At 41.8% G+C, this 18,929-nt stretch overlaps 1 protein-coding gene across 3 annotated transcripts in view; it reads right to left on the reverse strand.

The window, feature by feature from the left end:
• Positions 1-1,098: 1,098 nt before the first annotated feature.
• The window catches only part of nbeab (neurobeachin b), a 207,674-nt gene continuing 189,843 nt past the window's right edge, over positions 1,099-18,929 (reverse strand). For all 3 annotated transcript variants that reach the window (XM_034113170.1, XM_034113171.1, XM_034113172.1), the window contains exons 48-57: positions 16,289-16,456; positions 11,755-11,842; positions 10,617-10,811; positions 9,754-9,825; positions 9,485-9,640; positions 8,625-8,795; positions 5,740-5,841; positions 5,203-5,399; positions 4,686-4,837; positions 1,099-1,986 (exon numbers count right to left, since the gene is read on the reverse strand). In XM_034113170.1, the coding sequence (XP_033969061.1) occupies positions 1,896-1,986; positions 4,686-4,837; positions 5,203-5,399; positions 5,740-5,841; positions 8,625-8,795; positions 9,485-9,640; positions 9,754-9,825; positions 10,617-10,811; positions 11,755-11,842; positions 16,289-16,456 (1,392 nt within the window). In that variant the 3' untranslated portion in view covers positions 1,099-1,895. The remainder of the gene's footprint in view (positions 1,987-4,685; positions 4,838-5,202; positions 5,400-5,739; positions 5,842-8,624; positions 8,796-9,484; positions 9,641-9,753; positions 9,826-10,616; positions 10,812-11,754; positions 11,843-16,288; positions 16,457-18,929) is intronic.

Below are 18,929 nucleotides of genomic sequence, written 5' to 3' on the forward strand. Positions count from 1 at the left end.
GTTAAGAAAAATACTTTTATGGTTAAAAAAGAAAATCATAGATCTGAAGACACCTAAAGAGAAAAAAGACAATTTGTGAGTCAGCTGTTACGTTTTTGCAAGACAAGCAGTGAACCCACCAAACCTGCAGCAACACATTCAGCCAGCAGGGGGCAGCATCATCAAGCTTATCATATTGGCGTTAGATTCCACCATTGCATTATTTATAGCTTATAATATAGCAATAGTTATACATTCTTAATCACAGTATTTTATTAACACATGCATTCATGTTTTGGGGGCAGGCTACACGATTGCACGAGTAAAAGCTCAACAAGAAAAACGATTGACACCGGTTTATTTATTCCGTTTAAAAAAAAATAATGAAAGCAGCTGAATTTTACAATTATCCATTTTTTTTTTAGGATTTCATAAGCATCAAATATATCCTAGCCTTTTCCAAATAAAATATATTAATCACAACTTAACTTGAATTGCTACATTACTAAATATTTGTCAAACTCATTTTAAATTCACAATGTTTTAAGCGAAAATTATTTAGGGAAAAGGTAGTTTGGTGTCTAGTAGACCCACTAGAAACATCAGAATGCAAACTCAAAATCTATTTGCATATTTTGTTCATTTAAATGTGTCAGCTCACAGCGACAGACTTCTCATTTATCACCAAAAATAGACTATAGTCATTTTTGGAACACCATCATTTTCATTATTAGATCTTTTTGTCACAGCTGAAACACGACCTGTTCAGCTATCAAGTCAGAATATTGCTTACCAATGCATCGAGTTACAGCACGGACTGATGTTCATGAATACACAGATTTAAAATGGACAAGCAAACTTTCTTTTCAAAAATAGGAATACTGAAAACTGTGATATGCAGAAGTAACAGGACTAATGTTTGCTTGCAGGGCCAACATTATAGTCTTTAAAATCTCACTTCCTTTTAATTGTCTTACAGCTTTATCAACCACCGTAAACAGTCATGAGATACAAATCTGTCTTTTAATTTTGGGAGAAGATGAAAGAACAAATCAAAACATTGATTACTGCTTTTTCAAATGTCCCGCTTGAAAATACTTTAGGAACCCACAGTAAATCATATTAATTACTTGTCATTTATAATAAAATTGTCCTTTATTTAAAGTGAATATGGAAATATCACAATTATCCTTTTCACTGACATTATGAAAAACAAGTATTTCACAAAGGACTACGCTCACACTGATTTTTTTCCATAAAGACAATCAAACAACAAATGAACCACAAACATTTTGTCTTTTCACGTACACACATTTGGCCACTATTAATAACAATGAGCAACAAGGGCCATATACATGTTTTACACCCAACTAATATCTGAAGTCAATGGAGACATGTAGAACATTATACATGGCGGCAACATGGTGGCTAGTCTAACAGCATTCAGATCTTTATCAGTCTTTACAGGGAAGAATCACATTACACTGTCCTTATTTACATTACAGGTTCACTGGTTTCTTCTAGAAAAGTGTTCCACGTGAGATATGTGTCTGCCATACAAATGTTGTATAAATGTTCGTAACAGAGGATTCATTTAGTTTTGCATTTTCACAGTTCGGAACAGCAACTTAAACGCTTACAGTGTGTTTGTGTTATTAAGTTCATCTCAGTCGCTCATGCTCAGTTGGGGAAGTCGACGGCTGGTGCTCATGTAACACGTGAAAACCAACAGCAAAATCATCCAGATTCTCCAGGCCAGATGAACACATGTGAGCACACGTTGTTCTTTATAAGTGTCACCATGGTGATGTCCTGCAGCCCACTGGAGGTCCTCCATGCTCTGTGGATCTCCTGCAGCTCGGCCTCTGGTTGGTTAGATCTCTCTGAACGCTCCTGCTGCGTGGCTGTGTCTCTCCTCAGTACCTGTTCTGATGCTCGTAGTGCCACCGGTTGAAATCAATGTTAAATGCCACGATACTGCCAGACGCCATGCCTGTGATCAATGTCCTGAAGAGCCAACAAAAAAACACAAAAACATATGAAATCCTAATGTCGGGAAATGCATTATAAACTGAAGAATTCGTAAAATTCAGTAGATATAGAGTAACACAATTAAAACAACCTAATTTTTGCAAATCTAACTACTGTATCATCTGTTATTTCCAATGTGTTTACATGTGTAACAAGCCACCACGTTTTACAAAATATGTTCATTGATAAAAATGTATTCCATGCATATTAACAGTTGGTTATAAAGCAATCACAGGTCATCAGGGGCTGTTACGGTACAATCTGGGGTCCCTCTGACAACTGAAGGAGACCCTTGAGTGTTAGTGTCTTTCTGCAACCCCGGTGCTCTTGTGTCCACGGCTGGCTGGCTGGTATGTAGGAAAAGCAGCTGATTTCACAGGGTCGTCTTATACTGCTACACCCCAAGGGCTTAAATGCTCAAGCACAATGAACAGAGCTGAGGCAGAATGCCCCGCTGTAAGTGAAGCTGCAACATGGCTCCCTTGTGTTACCCAACGTCAACTCACTGAAGAAAGACACTAACTGAATCACGGGGTTCTTAAAATACTCAATTAAGTGATGTGTTAAGCGGTATTCAAAGACATTTACAAATCGAATGTAGTACTTATATGCAGTGTTTAAGTCCTTGATGTGTTTTACCTCTTAGATGTTAGATTAACACTAAAACTAAATCTGTTAACAAATGTGATCCCGTCTCTATCATCTGCTCAGCTTCACAGGTTGTGCAGTTAATCATGATGGTGCAGAGTCATTCTGCACAAGAACCAGGCCTCTGTTACGGCCCACTGTAAGTGCTTGGGGGGGGGGGGGGGGTGGCGGCCTGCGGCGGTGAAGAGCAGCTTTAATGTTCGGACTCTCTAACCTCTCTTCGCTGCCAGGGTCACATGATGACGTCAGGCTCATTGCCCGAGAGCAAACACTGTCGCCCGACAACACGGCACCCATTACATGACTCCAGATAAATCTCAAATGTTTGGAAAAAACATGCTGCTGACTTAGGTGTCAAAATAAGTGCATTTGTAACTTTTGTCTCAATAGCAACTGTTAATTCCATTTAATCGTAAAGGAAGGTGGGTATCCTACTAACTAACATTTCTCTAGCACTTCTTATTTATCAACAACATCTATTATTATCTCTGTCACCTTATTTAAACAGAAATTCATTTTGATTTGAAAATAATGAGTAGGCCACCAGACCTGAGTTCTTGTACTGTACTGATATTTGATATGACATTGTATGTTGTACTATTGACTTTTAAACATACTATGACATTTAGTTGACATAGAAAAATAAAATAGCTTTTGGCATACTAGACTTTTTTTCATTTTACGTTGTATACTATTTTATGACTTTTATGAGTATTCTGCCTTATTTCATGACATTTTAATGACTTACTTTAATATGTATCTTATATATCTACTGCTTATTATACTTTTTAAATGAGTCATGGCAAGTTAATAGAATATTAGTATGATGTGTAATGTATAGTAGTAAGAGATTTTTCATAACATTTTTGGTGAATTACTATATTATGATTTTATTTGGACATTTATAGCATACTTCTATGCGTTTACATGACGATTTAATGGTATGTAATTATTATACAATTACTTTACTAGATTTAGTTTGATGTACTCTAATTAGAATTTAAATTATATTTTTCGGGCATATTACTATGAGTTCTTGTAATGACATTTTTATAACATACAATAATAGGCATCTTGACTTTTTGGGCATTTAATAAATTTATAGGACGACACATATAGTATGACAATTGTTCTACTATACTCTGAGTTTTTTATGACATACTAAGACTTTTAGTGGCAAACTATTCAATGGCTTAGGGACATATCATACTTTATGAAATATTTCATGACATGTGACTTCTTCATCGTTAGTTTGACTCACTGTATTATATATGTTTATGATATTTTAAAGGCATATTCGACTATGAAGTTTTTATAGTAAAAATAAGAGGGTGAGGTGGGGCAAGAGAGTGAGGAGGTTTGCTGAGTAATGCAGGTGAGAGGGGGGCTAGCAGACAGGGAGGGAGGCTGCTGAAAAAGATCCACAAGCACAAGGAAGAAGAGGATGTGGCTAAAATAAAAAGGAGCATCCTAAACCCAAAACAACCACTGTACAGTTTGTGACAGAACGAAGTGGAAAGAAGGAGCATAGGAGTTCATGCTACACATGAAAACAACAAGGGAAAGGAATAGGATATTAGAAGGACTTTTTCTCATGACAGGCTATACAATGGACTTTTTTATTAGTTTTCCTTGGCATACTATAATAACATGACAAATTTGTATGGCATCATGTTTTCTTTAGACATTCATAATGATGACATTTGGATTGGATTTAAATAGAATAATTGTATGACATTTTGTGGCATACTCTGTTTTTGATTTTTTTTATTGCACATCATATTATTACTTTTATGACATCTTTTAAATAATCCATAAAATGACAGATGCTTGCTAGGGGGGCAAAGTGGCTGAGAGGTGTATTAAATGTAAGCTATTCTTTGAAAGTTTCAAAAATACCTCCTGTGATTAAAACACAATGAATGAAAAACTGTGATGTGTGGAAGACAATTCATCAAGATGGCTTTCTGTATACGTTGTCTCTGTAGCCTCAACAATTTATCTACCATACAAATGTTTGCTCTGACCTTTGATCATGTGACAGGTCCATGGCTCGGACGCCAGCATCACAGCCGGGGTAGACGTAGAGCTGTTTGAAGTCACAGGCCTGCCACACCTCCACCACGCCGTTATCTCCACCTGTCACCAGGTTGTGGCCATCACTGCTCAGGAGAATAGCCTGCAGTAGAAAGGAGGGTATCTACATGTGACTTGCGACTTATTTTATTGTCCCTTCTTCGGAAATGTGTTTTATTACATGAAACAAAGACCCCATTTGAGATTGTGGAAGTCCAGTATGAGAATGATGTGCAGCAGCCATGTGCACTCAAGACTGCAAATTAAAGATTTACAATTGTCGATAGATTTTTAAAATAATATTAAATCTCAAAATCAGTTGGCAGCCATCAGTAAACATCCTGTTGCACATATCTTACCGAAAGTCAAAACACCAAGCAATCACTGCACAGAATTGAAGTATCTTAGACTGCAGATAAACAAAGAAGCATCTCAAGTGGACTGTAGTGGTGTCTGCAGTCAGCTTACCCTGGTGGAATCATTGACCTCCATCTGTGCCAGCAGTTTTCCATTAATGCTGAAGTTGCAGAAGCGGCCCCTCTCGTAGTATATGATGCAGTGGCCCTCACTGGATACTGAGATAAGCCGTGGGCACTGATAGTACTCTGGCCCCTCCAGAGCCCGCAGCAGGTCCCCTGTGATGGTGTGGACCAGACATGGGCCCTCTGCCAAAGAGAAAACAGACAAGTGTGAAGCCAACTGCTCATGTAAAACATCTAGCATTCTGTCTTCTAGAAAATACATACAATGTTATTTTTACAGTTTTAAAAGCATATCGTACAGAGATTCCTGGTCTTAACTTTTTCCGTCAGGCATTTGCTTGTCGTTCATCAGGGTAAAAATGCTGGTCTAGAGGGATCTTTTAAATAAATGTCTGTCTGTTATGCGTGTTGGTAATAGACTTGTAACCAACAGTATACAAGTAAGCTCAAGCGCGAGTGATCCTGACTTCCTGTTTCCTCTTTGATGACAGTGACCTTAAAGGGAGACAGAGAGCACACTGACCTTTGGCTCCGCTGATGACCAGGCCCAGCTCTGCGCACACTGCCACACACACTACTTCTTGGTCATGACCCGTCAAAACTGCTCGTGGAGCTGGGTAGTCACCTAGAAAACAAGAGAGACAATATAATAAATTACTTGTTTTAAGTCTGAGATTGAAAACGATGAATCCCTGAATAGGCCATCTAAATTCACTGGTGCTCCATTTCTGAATTGGAAATGCTCTGCAATGGTCTGCAGAACCACCACACCTTCATCAGGCAATAAAATCAAATAAACACAAGCCCAGTGGATGTGACACACATCTGCTACCAGGGCGGTCCCTCTGAATTGTCATGTAAATGCAGGGATGCCCGCTGATGGCAGCCGAGCCACTTGATTTCATTCCGTGTGTCGTATGATTGATGACGGCCGGGGGAGAGGTTAGTGAGGGGAGTTTCACGGCACCCACAGCTGACCTCAAGTCTTGTTTTTCAAAAGCACTGATCACCAATACAGAATGAACCCCACTTCATATTCTATGATGCTGCTGTGACTTAGGAGTCGTTTTTAGTATGGAGTCCACCACTAAAATAATCAAATCAGTGGTAATGATCTGTATTTAACAACAGAGGAAGAAGTTCAGATGGAATAAAGGCAATGGAAAGCAGAGAAACTGTCCAAAATGTATATTTACATGTAAGTATTAAACGCATGTAACCATTAGTGAAGGGGTAGATAGGACATTATGGGTTAATAAGGCTTTAGGGAGTCACATTTCGGTTTATTTGGAAAACTTTTCTAAATACTTTTTTCTAAATTGTAATTAATACAATGTTTTACAATTATTTAAAAAGAAAAAGTAAATTAATTCAACCACAGTTTGTTAAATGCACCACTATTTAGAACACTAGTGCCATTACATATAACATTAAGTGGCATTTGGTGTCCCACATGACTCAAAGTTCAGCCGATTCAGTGAAAGTTTCTCTCTCCACCTGGATGACAGTAAAGTCCTGATAGATGATGTGGACATGTGTCAGACTGCTCCCCTCCTCCCCCCCCCTCTGCAGCAGTAGTGGGGCAGAGAGCCGGACTGTGATCGATGCAGCGCGGCCCCTCAGAGACCAGGACCTGAGCCGGGCTGTCAGTCCAGCATCCTCTGCTGAGGGGAGCTGAATAGGACAAGTGTCAGAAAAGGCCTCCAGGGGGAAAAAGGGACCTTGTGCAGCTCACCTACCCGACAAAAGATTCAATCAGCCTGCACTGCGTACCCCCCCCCCCCCCACCCTCTCCTAGCCCTGGGGACGAGTCGAAGTCAGCCACCACAATTACCCGGTGCAAATATCCCTCGCACCGGTGTGATGGGCTGGATCTGAGAGGCAGGGCCATGATTGAGCTGGAAGTTATTTTAATTATTACACATTTAAGACACATGCAGCCTTTTGGGGCGCGGGTGAAATCAATTTCTTTGGCCCTCCACATCTGATGAGGACGCAGTGATCCGGAGGGCTGCTGCTACTACATATTCACACAACCTTCAACCGGCATTATAGAAAATATAATAGGCATGAAATCACGAGAATGGGACTCGTGGAAACGATTGTTCAATGAAATAGCGAATAAGCAATGGAAGAAATTGATTTTGTCGCAATGACATTTATTTGAGGGCTTCAAGTGTAAAGATATTAAAGGGCGTCAGTGGTTTATCCCTGATGATCCTTTGAAAAGCCAGGTATATTTGAGGATGATTGATGTTTGCTAGCTGTAGAGATTTGTATAATGCTTATTGTCAAACATACAGTTTACAAAGTGAGCTGATTCTGACCAGGACTCCCTGCTAGACACTATTTTGTATTACAGTGGGAGCTTCCTGGCTAAATAAATACACTCTAAGTCATTTTACTACACTACCCTTGTTCTTCTCCAAGTTCCCAAACTCTGCATTCTTGAACAAAGCTCGATTATTAACTGTTGGCTCCACAGTGTCCCTGACATCATGCTTAACTGATGAGATATTGATAAAAGATTGTAGGTAATTTGATCCAGTGAAAACACATCCTGTCTTTTGTTTCTTCAGACGAGTAATGTGGCTTTTTCCATTGTGTCCGTTGAAGGTGCATTGTAGGCACTAGAAGTGTGAATATCAGGGGAATACTGTTTTCCTGCTGCAGGAACACCAGTGCTATTGCCCCTTGCTAATTGGAGGCAACCAAGCTGAAATTCTTAATTAACTGTCTGAGCCTCAGTGAAGTTAATTAGAGAACACTCGCATCTAATATGGAGCTCCCAGAATCTGTGACAATTGGAAACACAAGATCTTCTAACACCCCACCCCCCGTACACACGTACACTCAATGAATTGTCATCTAAAAATAAAACAGAAACTCTTCCTCCTCTCACATGTCTATTCCTCACCATATATGGTGCTACTCACTTGTACAGTACTGTCTGTTTCCCCCTACCCTGATGGATTGTTTTGAACACAGACAATCAGTGGGAATGAGCAACTAAATGAACTGAGCAGCAGAAATCACACACTGGGGTCCACCATTTTGAATGCCAAGACATCTGGAATCCTCTACTTGAAAGAAGCACAGCTCAATGCAATAAATCACACTAATATATCACAGCTACAGTGCAGATAAATTACCCTCTCCCTGTCTCTTATCATTATTTTATTTCTAGGGGAGAATTCCTTTTTCTCCAGTGATGATCAAAGGCTCGTGCTTCCTATATAACTTGTTGAAAATACTAGCAATGAACTCATGCACCTTTTTTCTAGACTTTTACAATGAGTATATTTTATTGGTAAAGTATTACACACTGTGAGGATTCCTGTAACTTTATCCAGAGGGCGATGCTACTGTACACTCTGTGCGTTCATGTGTGAGCACATGCATGCTCACTGTTATTGGGGTTGTCGCCAATAATATGGTGCCGTCCGCTCCAATACCACAGCAGCAGCGTGGCGTCCCTGGACCCAGAGACGATGTAGCAGTCTCCCCCGATGTAAGACTCCGATCTGGCCAGACATGTCACCACGTCCCAGTGTCCAAAAACTATCTGGGTCAGCTTGCCTGAAGAAATGATGTACAAACATGTTTTCAGTGTCAAAAGTTCCTCAAATGCAACATGGCAAAAATGACTACCGGCTGTGTTTTCAAAGCCTAAGATGAGAAAAGAAACAGTGGAAGAAATATCTCAAATGTGGTTAATTCATTGGTTCCCAGCCTTGTGATCTCTTCACAATGTTGGCTTGTAAACAATCATCACAGATAATGGCTTTGGTGTGGACAGAGTTGAGCAGTGATGTGTTCCTCTTGGTTTGTAATACATAAAAGATTTTAGGATAGAAAGGGTGAAAGCATGCAGTATTTCTTATGTGAAAAGAAAAATAAACAGATTCTTTCCTCATCCTTACGATCCGCTTGACCTCTTGTGTTGTCGTAACCCCACAGTTTGGAAGCAATTAGGTAAATGCCACCTGTCAAGCTGCAGTAATAGTCATTTATATAATTAAACGTGTGTGTTACCAATATGTTCATCTTGCTCCTTCTGAATCATCACCAATGGATAGGAAATAAGCAAGGGAAGTAACTTGTTTATGTATCAGTGTGTTCAAATGTATAACAGTGTAGTCATTAGTTTCTCTACAAGGCTTGTCGAGAGGAAACCGGGACAATACTGTATTCTCCCATCATAGCGCTCAGTCCTCCACACATCGGTGCACACCTCTATAGCAAATAGAGTTTACACTGTAACCTACCTGTCTCTGAGGAGTACACACGAAAGCTCTTGTCCCAGAAGCCACACACCAGTATGTAACGGTTGTCAGCTGTCACCACGAAACAGTGCGTGGTGATTTGGATGCTCTGGTCCACTAGATCTGTGATCTGACGCTTGTTGCTTCCTGTATTGTTGGCTGGGGGGGGAAAAAGGATGAACAGACCCTCAAAGATAAAATAGATAGTAAAGCCAATGGTCTATTTTTGTTTGATGCTGTACTTTCCATTTAAATCCAGGAAGCTTACTCACCAACCAGAGAATCCATCTCTATAGGAAGGTGATGGGCCTGCTCAAGAGAGTAGCCCGGTGCTCCTCGGAGACCTGGATTCATGCATGGAGGCATAAGGAAATTAATCATTGAGGTTTCTCACCTGTGAGTCTGCACATGTGCGTTCTTACACACACACACAAACACACAACCTTCATAAGGTCTATCAGAGATATTCCCATCTGTCTTACTGGGATTTTATATCTTTTTTAGTAGTGTCAAACTAAAATAGAGACATTTTATCCATGCAATTTGTATTTGGGGCCAGTTTTAACACAGCAACATGCCTGCAAATATGGAGCCCTTATTATCATCATTATTCTGAAAAGCCAAACCACATTTCCCTCCTCTCCGACAGGATGGCGAGGGTGCTGCAGCTGTGTTCATTAGTGTGGGAGCAGCCTTAGCAGCCACACAGTGCGGACTCTTTGCTCCGGAGCTCAGAGTGTCTCTGCAGTGACAGATGGGGACGTGTGAGGAGAATGTGGTGCAGTTGCGGCCTAATTTCCAAGTAACCATTGCTTTGGCCCTCTGACCCTGAGGTGAGGCTGATTCCCAGGGAGGGGCTCTGTGGGTTGTGTTGTTCACACATGTCTGAAAAGGAACATGTGGAAACACTCATGGTCAGCTTACCTAGGAGGTGCTCGCCTCTCACATAGCCAGCTGGCTACAGCTCTATTATGAGTGGTGGGCAGGTTTGTGTGTGACGGTGATGAAGTGATTTTACAGGGCGGCTGCTGTGGTAGGTATCACATGTGGTGTGGCACTTTTTTTATTTTTGATCAGGTAAACATGTGTGTATGTTTGAACATATCTCCTGCCATGTGTGCTGAGATCCACTCACCGACGGTGTTGTGCCATCGGTTGACAGCAAATACGCGGCTGCAGGTAACTGTGACTACAGCCGGGATGGTAAGATGGGGCAGGGTGTTGGCGGCCACATGCGTTACTGGAGAATTGGATGGAAACTTCAACACCATGATGACATCCTGCTGCATCTGGTCTTTGAACATAAGAGGACTCTGTGGAAGAAAACAAAATTCAGTAAAAGAAAGAAAAGACAGAGTGTAAAGGGTGGAGGGATGTGATAGTGGGAGATGAGGAGGAAGAGAATGGAGCAGGAAGGGATAAGAAGATGAAAGTATGAAAAGACGGGAGAAAAAGTTTGTATATAGGCAATTAGAAAAAGGTTGGAGCAAGAACTAGGTTCAGACACAGAGCAGAGCTGCATTCACTGCCCCCCCTGGACAGTGCAGTCAGAAGATGGACTGGTAAGAAATGGGGGTGGAGTAGCTGTACACAAGTGATGGTGCATACACATGTATCAGACAAGATGTACTTATTTCATAACTACGATTTTCAGCTCAACCTTTACAACAATAGTTGGAACAACATGTGGAGCAGGAGTTAAAGCGATGGTAGAAATAGGGATCGTGACAATACTAGTAGTTTTCAACCAGTTTCAGCTCTCATCTTTTATGAAAACATTCTGGTGAAAAAAGTAGGAAATTGAACTAAAAGGTCTCAAAGGGATCTGCCTTACAAAGTGTCTTGAAGGGAGAGAGAAACAGGGATAGCCATGTGGGGATAATGAGGGCTAGGCTGGCTATTACATGGATTAGACAGGGAAGAGCAGCTTACAGCAGAAAGAGGAAGCAACTGGGCCAGCAGGGAGCACTCTTCCCTTTACACCACACTGCTAGGTGGCAGTAACAGTTAGAAACAGTGCAGATAACTGGAACTGAGAATTGTTGTCAAATTGCGTGTCTGTGACCTACATGTTAGATTTCTGAAACATCATTTTCTTGTCAGCACAACAGATTGAATTAAAGGAAATGGGTAGAAATAAGAAATCAGGGAGACTCATTTTGTTCACACACAGGCCCAAAAACCCACACCACCAAAGGTCCACACATCCTCTTTCACACACACCACCACCAGAGGTGCAGGGAATTCTCCCAGAATGCTCATTGCTCTCACCAGGTGCATGGCGGAGCTGCGTGGAGGATGTGGCTCAATAAGCAACTGAGATGGCGTCTGTCCAATGCTCTGGATCTGTGCCTCTGTGGCCTGCGGGAGAGAGGGAGGGAGAGGGAGAGAGAGAGCGGCTGTCACAATCAATATGCATCAAAGTGATGGGTCAATGCGTTACTTGACAATGCAAGCAAATCCTAACTCAGCCGTGCTTCTGAGAAAAGGGGGAGGTAAAGGGAGAGGGGAGCACTCCCAATCCGCCTGGGTGCTCCCCCTTCCCCCCTCAGCCTGCAGAGTCATCCAAGTGTTAGTATGGAAGAGACAAGCCTTTTCCTATTAACATGCTTCAGTTAACCATTCCCATTTCCAGGCGCAGGGGCCCCCGCTGCATAAACGTTAACCTGGAGTGACATGCAGCTAGGACTGCAGCAGGCCGGCTTGCTTTTAGATGTTATTGTGTTTGAAACAAAGGAGAAAAGCATGTCCATGTACACACACATACGTTTGCAACAGAAGCACACAATCACACAGCAGACCAAGGTGATTTGGCACCGGGTTCCTTGATGAGGGATGATTTATGGGGAGTAAAGTGAGAATGGATGCTTGAGACTAAGGAGGAAAAGAAAGGAAAAAGAAGCGACAAACAAAAAGATACATAGGAAGAATCAAGCCTTTACTATTATAGGAAAATAACTTCCATTTAAAGGACACATATCTCCCCAGCCATCCGTAAGTGAGGAAAAAACAAGCAGGAAGAGCTGCTGAGCTTGACTGAAAGTGGGGCACTCGGTGGGAGTGATTGATGTGACTGGAGCCACTTCCACCATCAGAGGGGAGCTTGTAGATGTCCGTCACTGCCACTGTGCACAATGGAACATACATCGCTCAGCCCCTCGCCCGCCCTTCTGACTGCCGGGGTGACTAGCCCTCATTTTCTTCGCCTGTACACACTACTCACTATCAAAATGAGCTATTGGGTAGCACATGCCACAGAGGGAGATGTGGCGAGGGAAGTTTGGAGGTGATACTGAATAAGGACAGGCCACCTGCAAGCCAAGCAGTCGCCCCCAACACCCCCTGGTCACTTCCTATCTTCCACAGCACCAAAAAAGGAGCTGTCGCACAGCAGTGAAAGTTTCATGTGAGTTGCTGAGCCCATTTGGCAACCATTAAGTGCTAGTCAGTGATCTTTACAGCGCAGTCTTTCAAGTAATAAGCATCTGACATTATGGCTATTTGAGGTTAGGGTTTAGGGTGAAGGTCACAATGTCTATTCAAATAACGAAATGTGATACTAAGATCAGAAAGGCTGAGGAGGCCATGTGCAAAACATCACCACATTTCTTGTGATGATTGTATACCACTGGGCTGCTGCATATCCCACTTCTGTAGTCTCAGACAACTTTGACGCCCAAAGATGGTTCCCAGAGTGCGAGGAGGAAGATTTGTCTGTGTGTTTGTGTGTGTCGGGCTAAGGGGTGTAGCACTTGTTGAAGGTTAACTCAAGAACATGTTCCTCCACTAGATGATCAAAATATGTCAATATCTCTGAGCTTGGACAGTAATCCTCTGTGAGGTATGTCAGAAACTTATCTCTACCTCAGTCTGAGATGGAGAGCACTTAACAGGCAGTTCATTAGTTTAAGTCACTTCAGGCTCTGCTTTTTGGCTGATAAGTGACACTTATTGCCAAAGCCATCTGGATGATCTTCCCCCCACAGCAACAAACCACCTTGCTTGGGTGAGCACCACACATCCATCATAACACACTGTGTCTGCATGTCTGTCTGTGTGACTTTGTTTGCAAAAGGCTTTGGAAGTGAGTAGCTGCTCCGCTCTCTCTATCTGCTGCCTGGTTCCCAGACTGGTGACAGAGAGACTCCATGGAGGATGATCCCCAACAGCATCCTCCAGTGCACTCATGCAACGCAGAAACACAACAGCTCTGTCAGACAGAATGCAAACACGGCCTTGCAGTGACCCGCTAAGCAGCGTGGGATCATGCTGAGTCACGACACCTGAGATCACATCTAACAACTACAAATATGAAGCTTTCACCCTTTGACAAATTGTTTTCATTAAGTACTTCTGGCTTTGAGGTAGCATACAAATACAAACAGAAACAAAGCAGCACAGCAACCATACAGACCCATGCAACTACCTACTATAGTGAGGTTGTGCTCAGTAAAGAAACTGCTGCTTATCCTTTATTTGCCAATGTTTTAGTATAATCCTATCCGGACTTATTTAAATCGTTAAGTACGAACGAAGAATTAGCCTGAGGGTGTTTTTTGAGTGACAGCTGGGGAGTTGACATGTGCACTATTGTATAGTGGGAGCAGAAATGTCCCAAACAATATGTTCACTAGTAGGTGATTGTTTCTTATCATCTGTGACAATACACACTGAATCCTATTCTATGTTAAACATATGAAGGGAGTTTTTTTATCATAAAGGTCAAGCATTTAAACACTTGAGTCCCTTCACTATGAGAATATCAAGGTGAAATCTATTTAAATATATCTCAGCTTCTTCAAACCCTTCATTTGCTAGCCGTAGCACACTTTGTTGTCTTTGTCAAATCAGAGGGGGCGGGAGGGGCGGTGGCAGCGGAGGAAGAATGGAGTCCCACTGATGAATAATTTGTCTGTTTACTTCTGAGTGACACAGCAGGGTCTGATTCAAGGGGCTGCTGTCATGTTTTTCCATAAGAGAAGGCTGTCAGGAGTAGCATCACATAGAAGGACTGCTGTTTCGACGGTGTGCCCAGTGGAGCTGTCACCGTGCCCTCCTCCAGAGGCCCGCCGGAGTCATCATTTCCATCTGACACACGGGCGGAAATTATCTCTCATGACCTCCAATTTATTGACATTTCAAATGCCTTAATTGTTATGACTAATGCCAGATCTGCAGTTTCACCTGTCAGGCCCAGAATGATTCAATACCCTGGAGTCAATCTTCACATTTGGGCAGGTCTTAGCAAGACATTCATTGGGCACTTGTCTATGCTCCACCTCATTGAATCAGCCCGGACCTGGCCTGTGCCAGATGGAAGGAGAGGTAGATCATATTGTGAATAATGCCACAATAAATCTTGTCGGAAATTGCCTACTAAATTACCTTAATGATCCCATTCTGTGCAGGAAACTCAACTTAATGTATTGCATAGCAGGTCATCAAAGTATATTCAAACTGATGTAATCTGATCAGCCTAAAGAAATACTGTACACAATACTGGCTGTAAAACAAATATCCATCTAAAGTAATACAATACAATCGAATACTGGACAATTATTAGATCTTTTCATTTTCAATTCTACTGTACTGTTGAAAATTACAATTACCTGCTTTGAAAAGTTAATGTTTTTCACAAGACTTCTTCATAGTGCATATTCAGGAAACTGCAATGTTTTAGTATTTAGAAATATAGGTGGTTCACATATACAAGGTTATACTTTATGTTACAGGAGCAGGAATCCATCTGGAATGAGAAACACGATTGAAGGTATGAAAGCTCGTCTCAATTAGTGCTCGTCACATGAGCATAAGATCAGTTGCAATTATCTGAGACCGTTTCTCTCTCCAGCACAAATACAATCACATGTCACAATAGCAATGACATCAGCTGGGTACAATTAGGGAGCTTGAGTAGCAGGGACCCTAATGTGCAACTAACTAACCAACAGTACTGTCATCTCTCAGGGTAACAGTAGGCGGGGAGAAGAGGGCTAAAATCCCCTCAACCTGATGCAAAAATAAAGACAGCATCACCTAAATCTTCCTGGAAATGATGGAAACCAAACCTTTCACAATATGGTTTGGTAATTAGATCAGCCAAATCTTCTGCAGGTGATTTGCATAGTGGTCACTTGATAAATAAAGGCGCCCCTGGAAGTGACAGTATATAAATGACTTGTTTTGCAGACAGCAGATGGTGGATATCACAGGAGGAGACAAGCTCAAACTGAAAGTACCACAATGCATGCCAGCTGCTGCAGTCTCTGGTCCCCTTTCGCCTCTGCGCAATTAAGCTATTCACGAGTAGTACGGCCGAGCTAATAGATATTCAATTAATTGCTTAAGAACAAGAGGATTCACTCCCTCACATATTGACTGCGTGACCCCTGTTGATTGATCATAGAGCTCAGTCAGATGTATTGATCTGTTTATAGCGAGGAACATACAGTACATTCAGCATGTGAAAGAAAAACAGCCCACGATGTGATGTTAAGAGGATCTATGAATAATGTGGACAGATATTAAAAGATGACTGTTTATCTGAGAGAGAGAGGAAATTAATAACTCGGTTCATCACAAAATGACACTAATCCCAAAACAAGTTGATGAGTCAGCAGCTCTGCCAAATTCTCTCACGGGTTACATTTGCGTGACACAATAATTGATTGACAGATGCGTGATATGAATGCTCCCGGAGCTCCAACACATGCCAGGACAAATAGAGAAAGGAAGCTGTGCCTCTGGTGGGGAAGAGAGAGGGGGGGGGAGGGGCTTTGTCTCCATGGCGATGTGTGTGTGCCTTACCTCTCTGAGCAAAGGGTCAGTGATACTGTCCAGCTTGACGGAGTTCTCATAAGTCAGGTAGTGAAAGACGTTGAGGGCACGCACTGCCTCCGGGCCTCGCTGCTTGTAGCCGAAAATAAGGTCAATCCACTGATGCAGCTGACATGACACAAACTCGCTTTCCAGGGCCTGTGAGAGGAGAACGGGGGCAATTAGAGGTCAGAGGCATCCCAGCAGCACATGGGCAAAAAGACACAACACAAATTCTACTTCCACACAACACTGACCACAACAACGCCAACTTCACTGTACTCAGATGACCTACCAGGGCCTTGCATCACATTAAAACTCTCAACACTAATAAGGAGTACTGCAAGAGAAAACAGCTTAAGTTAAATAAAGATACATATGTAACCTGTTTTACTGCTAATAACGATTACAAAAGCTGCACCCCGCCTTTTAATGTAATCAGCTAACAAGACAAGACTCTCATATCACATTTCTCTGTCTACCTAAAATACCAACCGACTACATTTGTATGGAGACAAAGACATTGGTTCAATACTAACAGGGATCCAATTGACTGTAAAACCATCTGCAGAGGCAACAATGATAAATGACTTGATTTCTTGTGGGAGTGTTGGTGAGAGATTCAGGATAGGATTTAAGGCTGATAATTATTATAAATAACCTATGGAGGCCGTGCGTTGGGGGTTTGATGTATTGTTCCACAATACAGTACAATATCATTCCCATGCATGCTGGTGTAAGGCTTTGCTGGAGGAATTTACACTCCTCCCCTTGCGTCAGGAATAACAGCCATTACCAACAAAGCCTGCTCGAGCACACAGAGGCAGAGTTTGCCACAGGGCATATCACTTCAATTGAAAGTGGCACATGCAAAGATGGGAAGTGGGAGGGAGGGAGGGAGAAAGGGAAGGAGGGAAGGGGAAAGAAAGAGGAAGAGTGAGACAGAGGGGCAGGCAGGGGGAGAGATTCACTGACAGAAATGAAATAATAGATGAAGCAAGAGTGTGGGCTAGTGAGAGAACAGAACAAAAGAAAGACAAAGAAATGGAGGCAGAGGACTATGATTGTCTGTGAATGCACTGGTCTGTGAATGTAACAGTGGAAGGCAACATCACAATGTATTCTTCAACGGTGGGAAAATATCCACAGTACATCTTTTTGTCAGTCATTCCCTTTCCTTGTTTTAGAGATGCAGACATGCCCATAACAACTCCCAGCCTCTCCCTCCTTTACCTACCCCCCACCCCCCTCCACTCTGCCAGTACACAAGCCCGATAGAGCCCGAGCAGGCAGCGTGGGCAGAGCACGGGGAAAGGTCACCTCCATAAGACCAGCCCAGCTCTGTCACTCCAGCTGAAAAGGTCAAGTATGTTCCCAGAGCCTCTTTCTACCTCTGGTCGAAAAAAAACGGTGGCCCATGAACTCAGGATACAGAACCTGCATGACACGAGTGTCTTTTTGCTACTACCTTATTAAAGTGTATGTGCTTTTCAGAAGAAACTAGTCATTAAGCTTGAATTAGTAGGATAGAGAATTTCTTTGTAATATGTGTTCCTTCAGATGTGATGTGTCAGTTCACAAGGGCTCCTTCGTCAATCTTAAAATATGAAGAAACTTATATAAAGGATTTTTGGGTATGCAATGTTCAAACCAATTAGCATTCCCCTTAGTTTGATATATGTTCAAATGTATCTGCACTTTAAAAACATGCAATGGCCATTCATCAAGAGTATAGAGTTTAGCTGTTGGGTTTCTACAGTAAGTGATTCCAGATTAAAAGGAGAACAGAGTTTATCCGACAGAAAGAGATGGGTTAGATCTTTATTTCTTTCTCCGTGCTGCTCCTGAAACCTGCTGGGAGTTGTGTGGACCACATGTTGATAGGCTGTCTGTATTGAACGTGCACACGCAGACGCTTACACACATGCACACTGAAAGGGCCCTGCACGCTGCCAAAGTGATGAGGCCCGGCATTACTGAAGGTAACACTATAGGGCAAACTTGCCCTCAGTGCTGTCCTTTAGTGACATCACTGGGGTCAGGGGTACAGTGTTAGTATTGAGCGGTGCACGTTATGAGATGCTTCATGAATAAGACAAGGAGACACAGATGCATGGGAAGGTTAGAGGGAAGATTATACAATTGATTTATTTGATGCAGTGATACAGAGGCAGAAAAGCTGAGTGTAAAGAAATTGTTTTAAAAATACTGCTGACTTATTGTAGATTGTCAGTATGGTAGTACAGAATGTTTTTAGTAAGTATTCAGACATGAAGAAATACACCAAAGAAAATAATGCTGTATGATGAAGTGTGTCATATGAGGATTGACACAAAAATATAATAAGGCCATATATAAAATACTGAATCAAATAAATGATAACTATAAATGCAACAGTCATCATTTTACTGCTTTTTACTTACATAAAAATTGCAAATAGTGCAGTATTTATTTCTCTTTTTTATTTTTTATTGGCAGAGACAGAAAAGCAGAAAATGGACGAAGATAAGATTGTTTATTTTGGTGATTTATGTTGTTATATTTATTGAAGATTTTCTAATATTTTCCCTGGCTGATAAAGCAGATAGTGTCATATTACTGCCCTCTAAATTCCCTTTCTGTACATTTAAAA

The sequence above is a fragment of the Trematomus bernacchii genome, unplaced genomic scaffold (genome assembly GCF_902827165.1).
Source record: "Trematomus bernacchii unplaced genomic scaffold, fTreBer1.1, whole genome shotgun sequence".
Taxonomy (NCBI): Eukaryota; Metazoa; Chordata; class Actinopteri; order Perciformes; family Nototheniidae; genus Trematomus; species Trematomus bernacchii.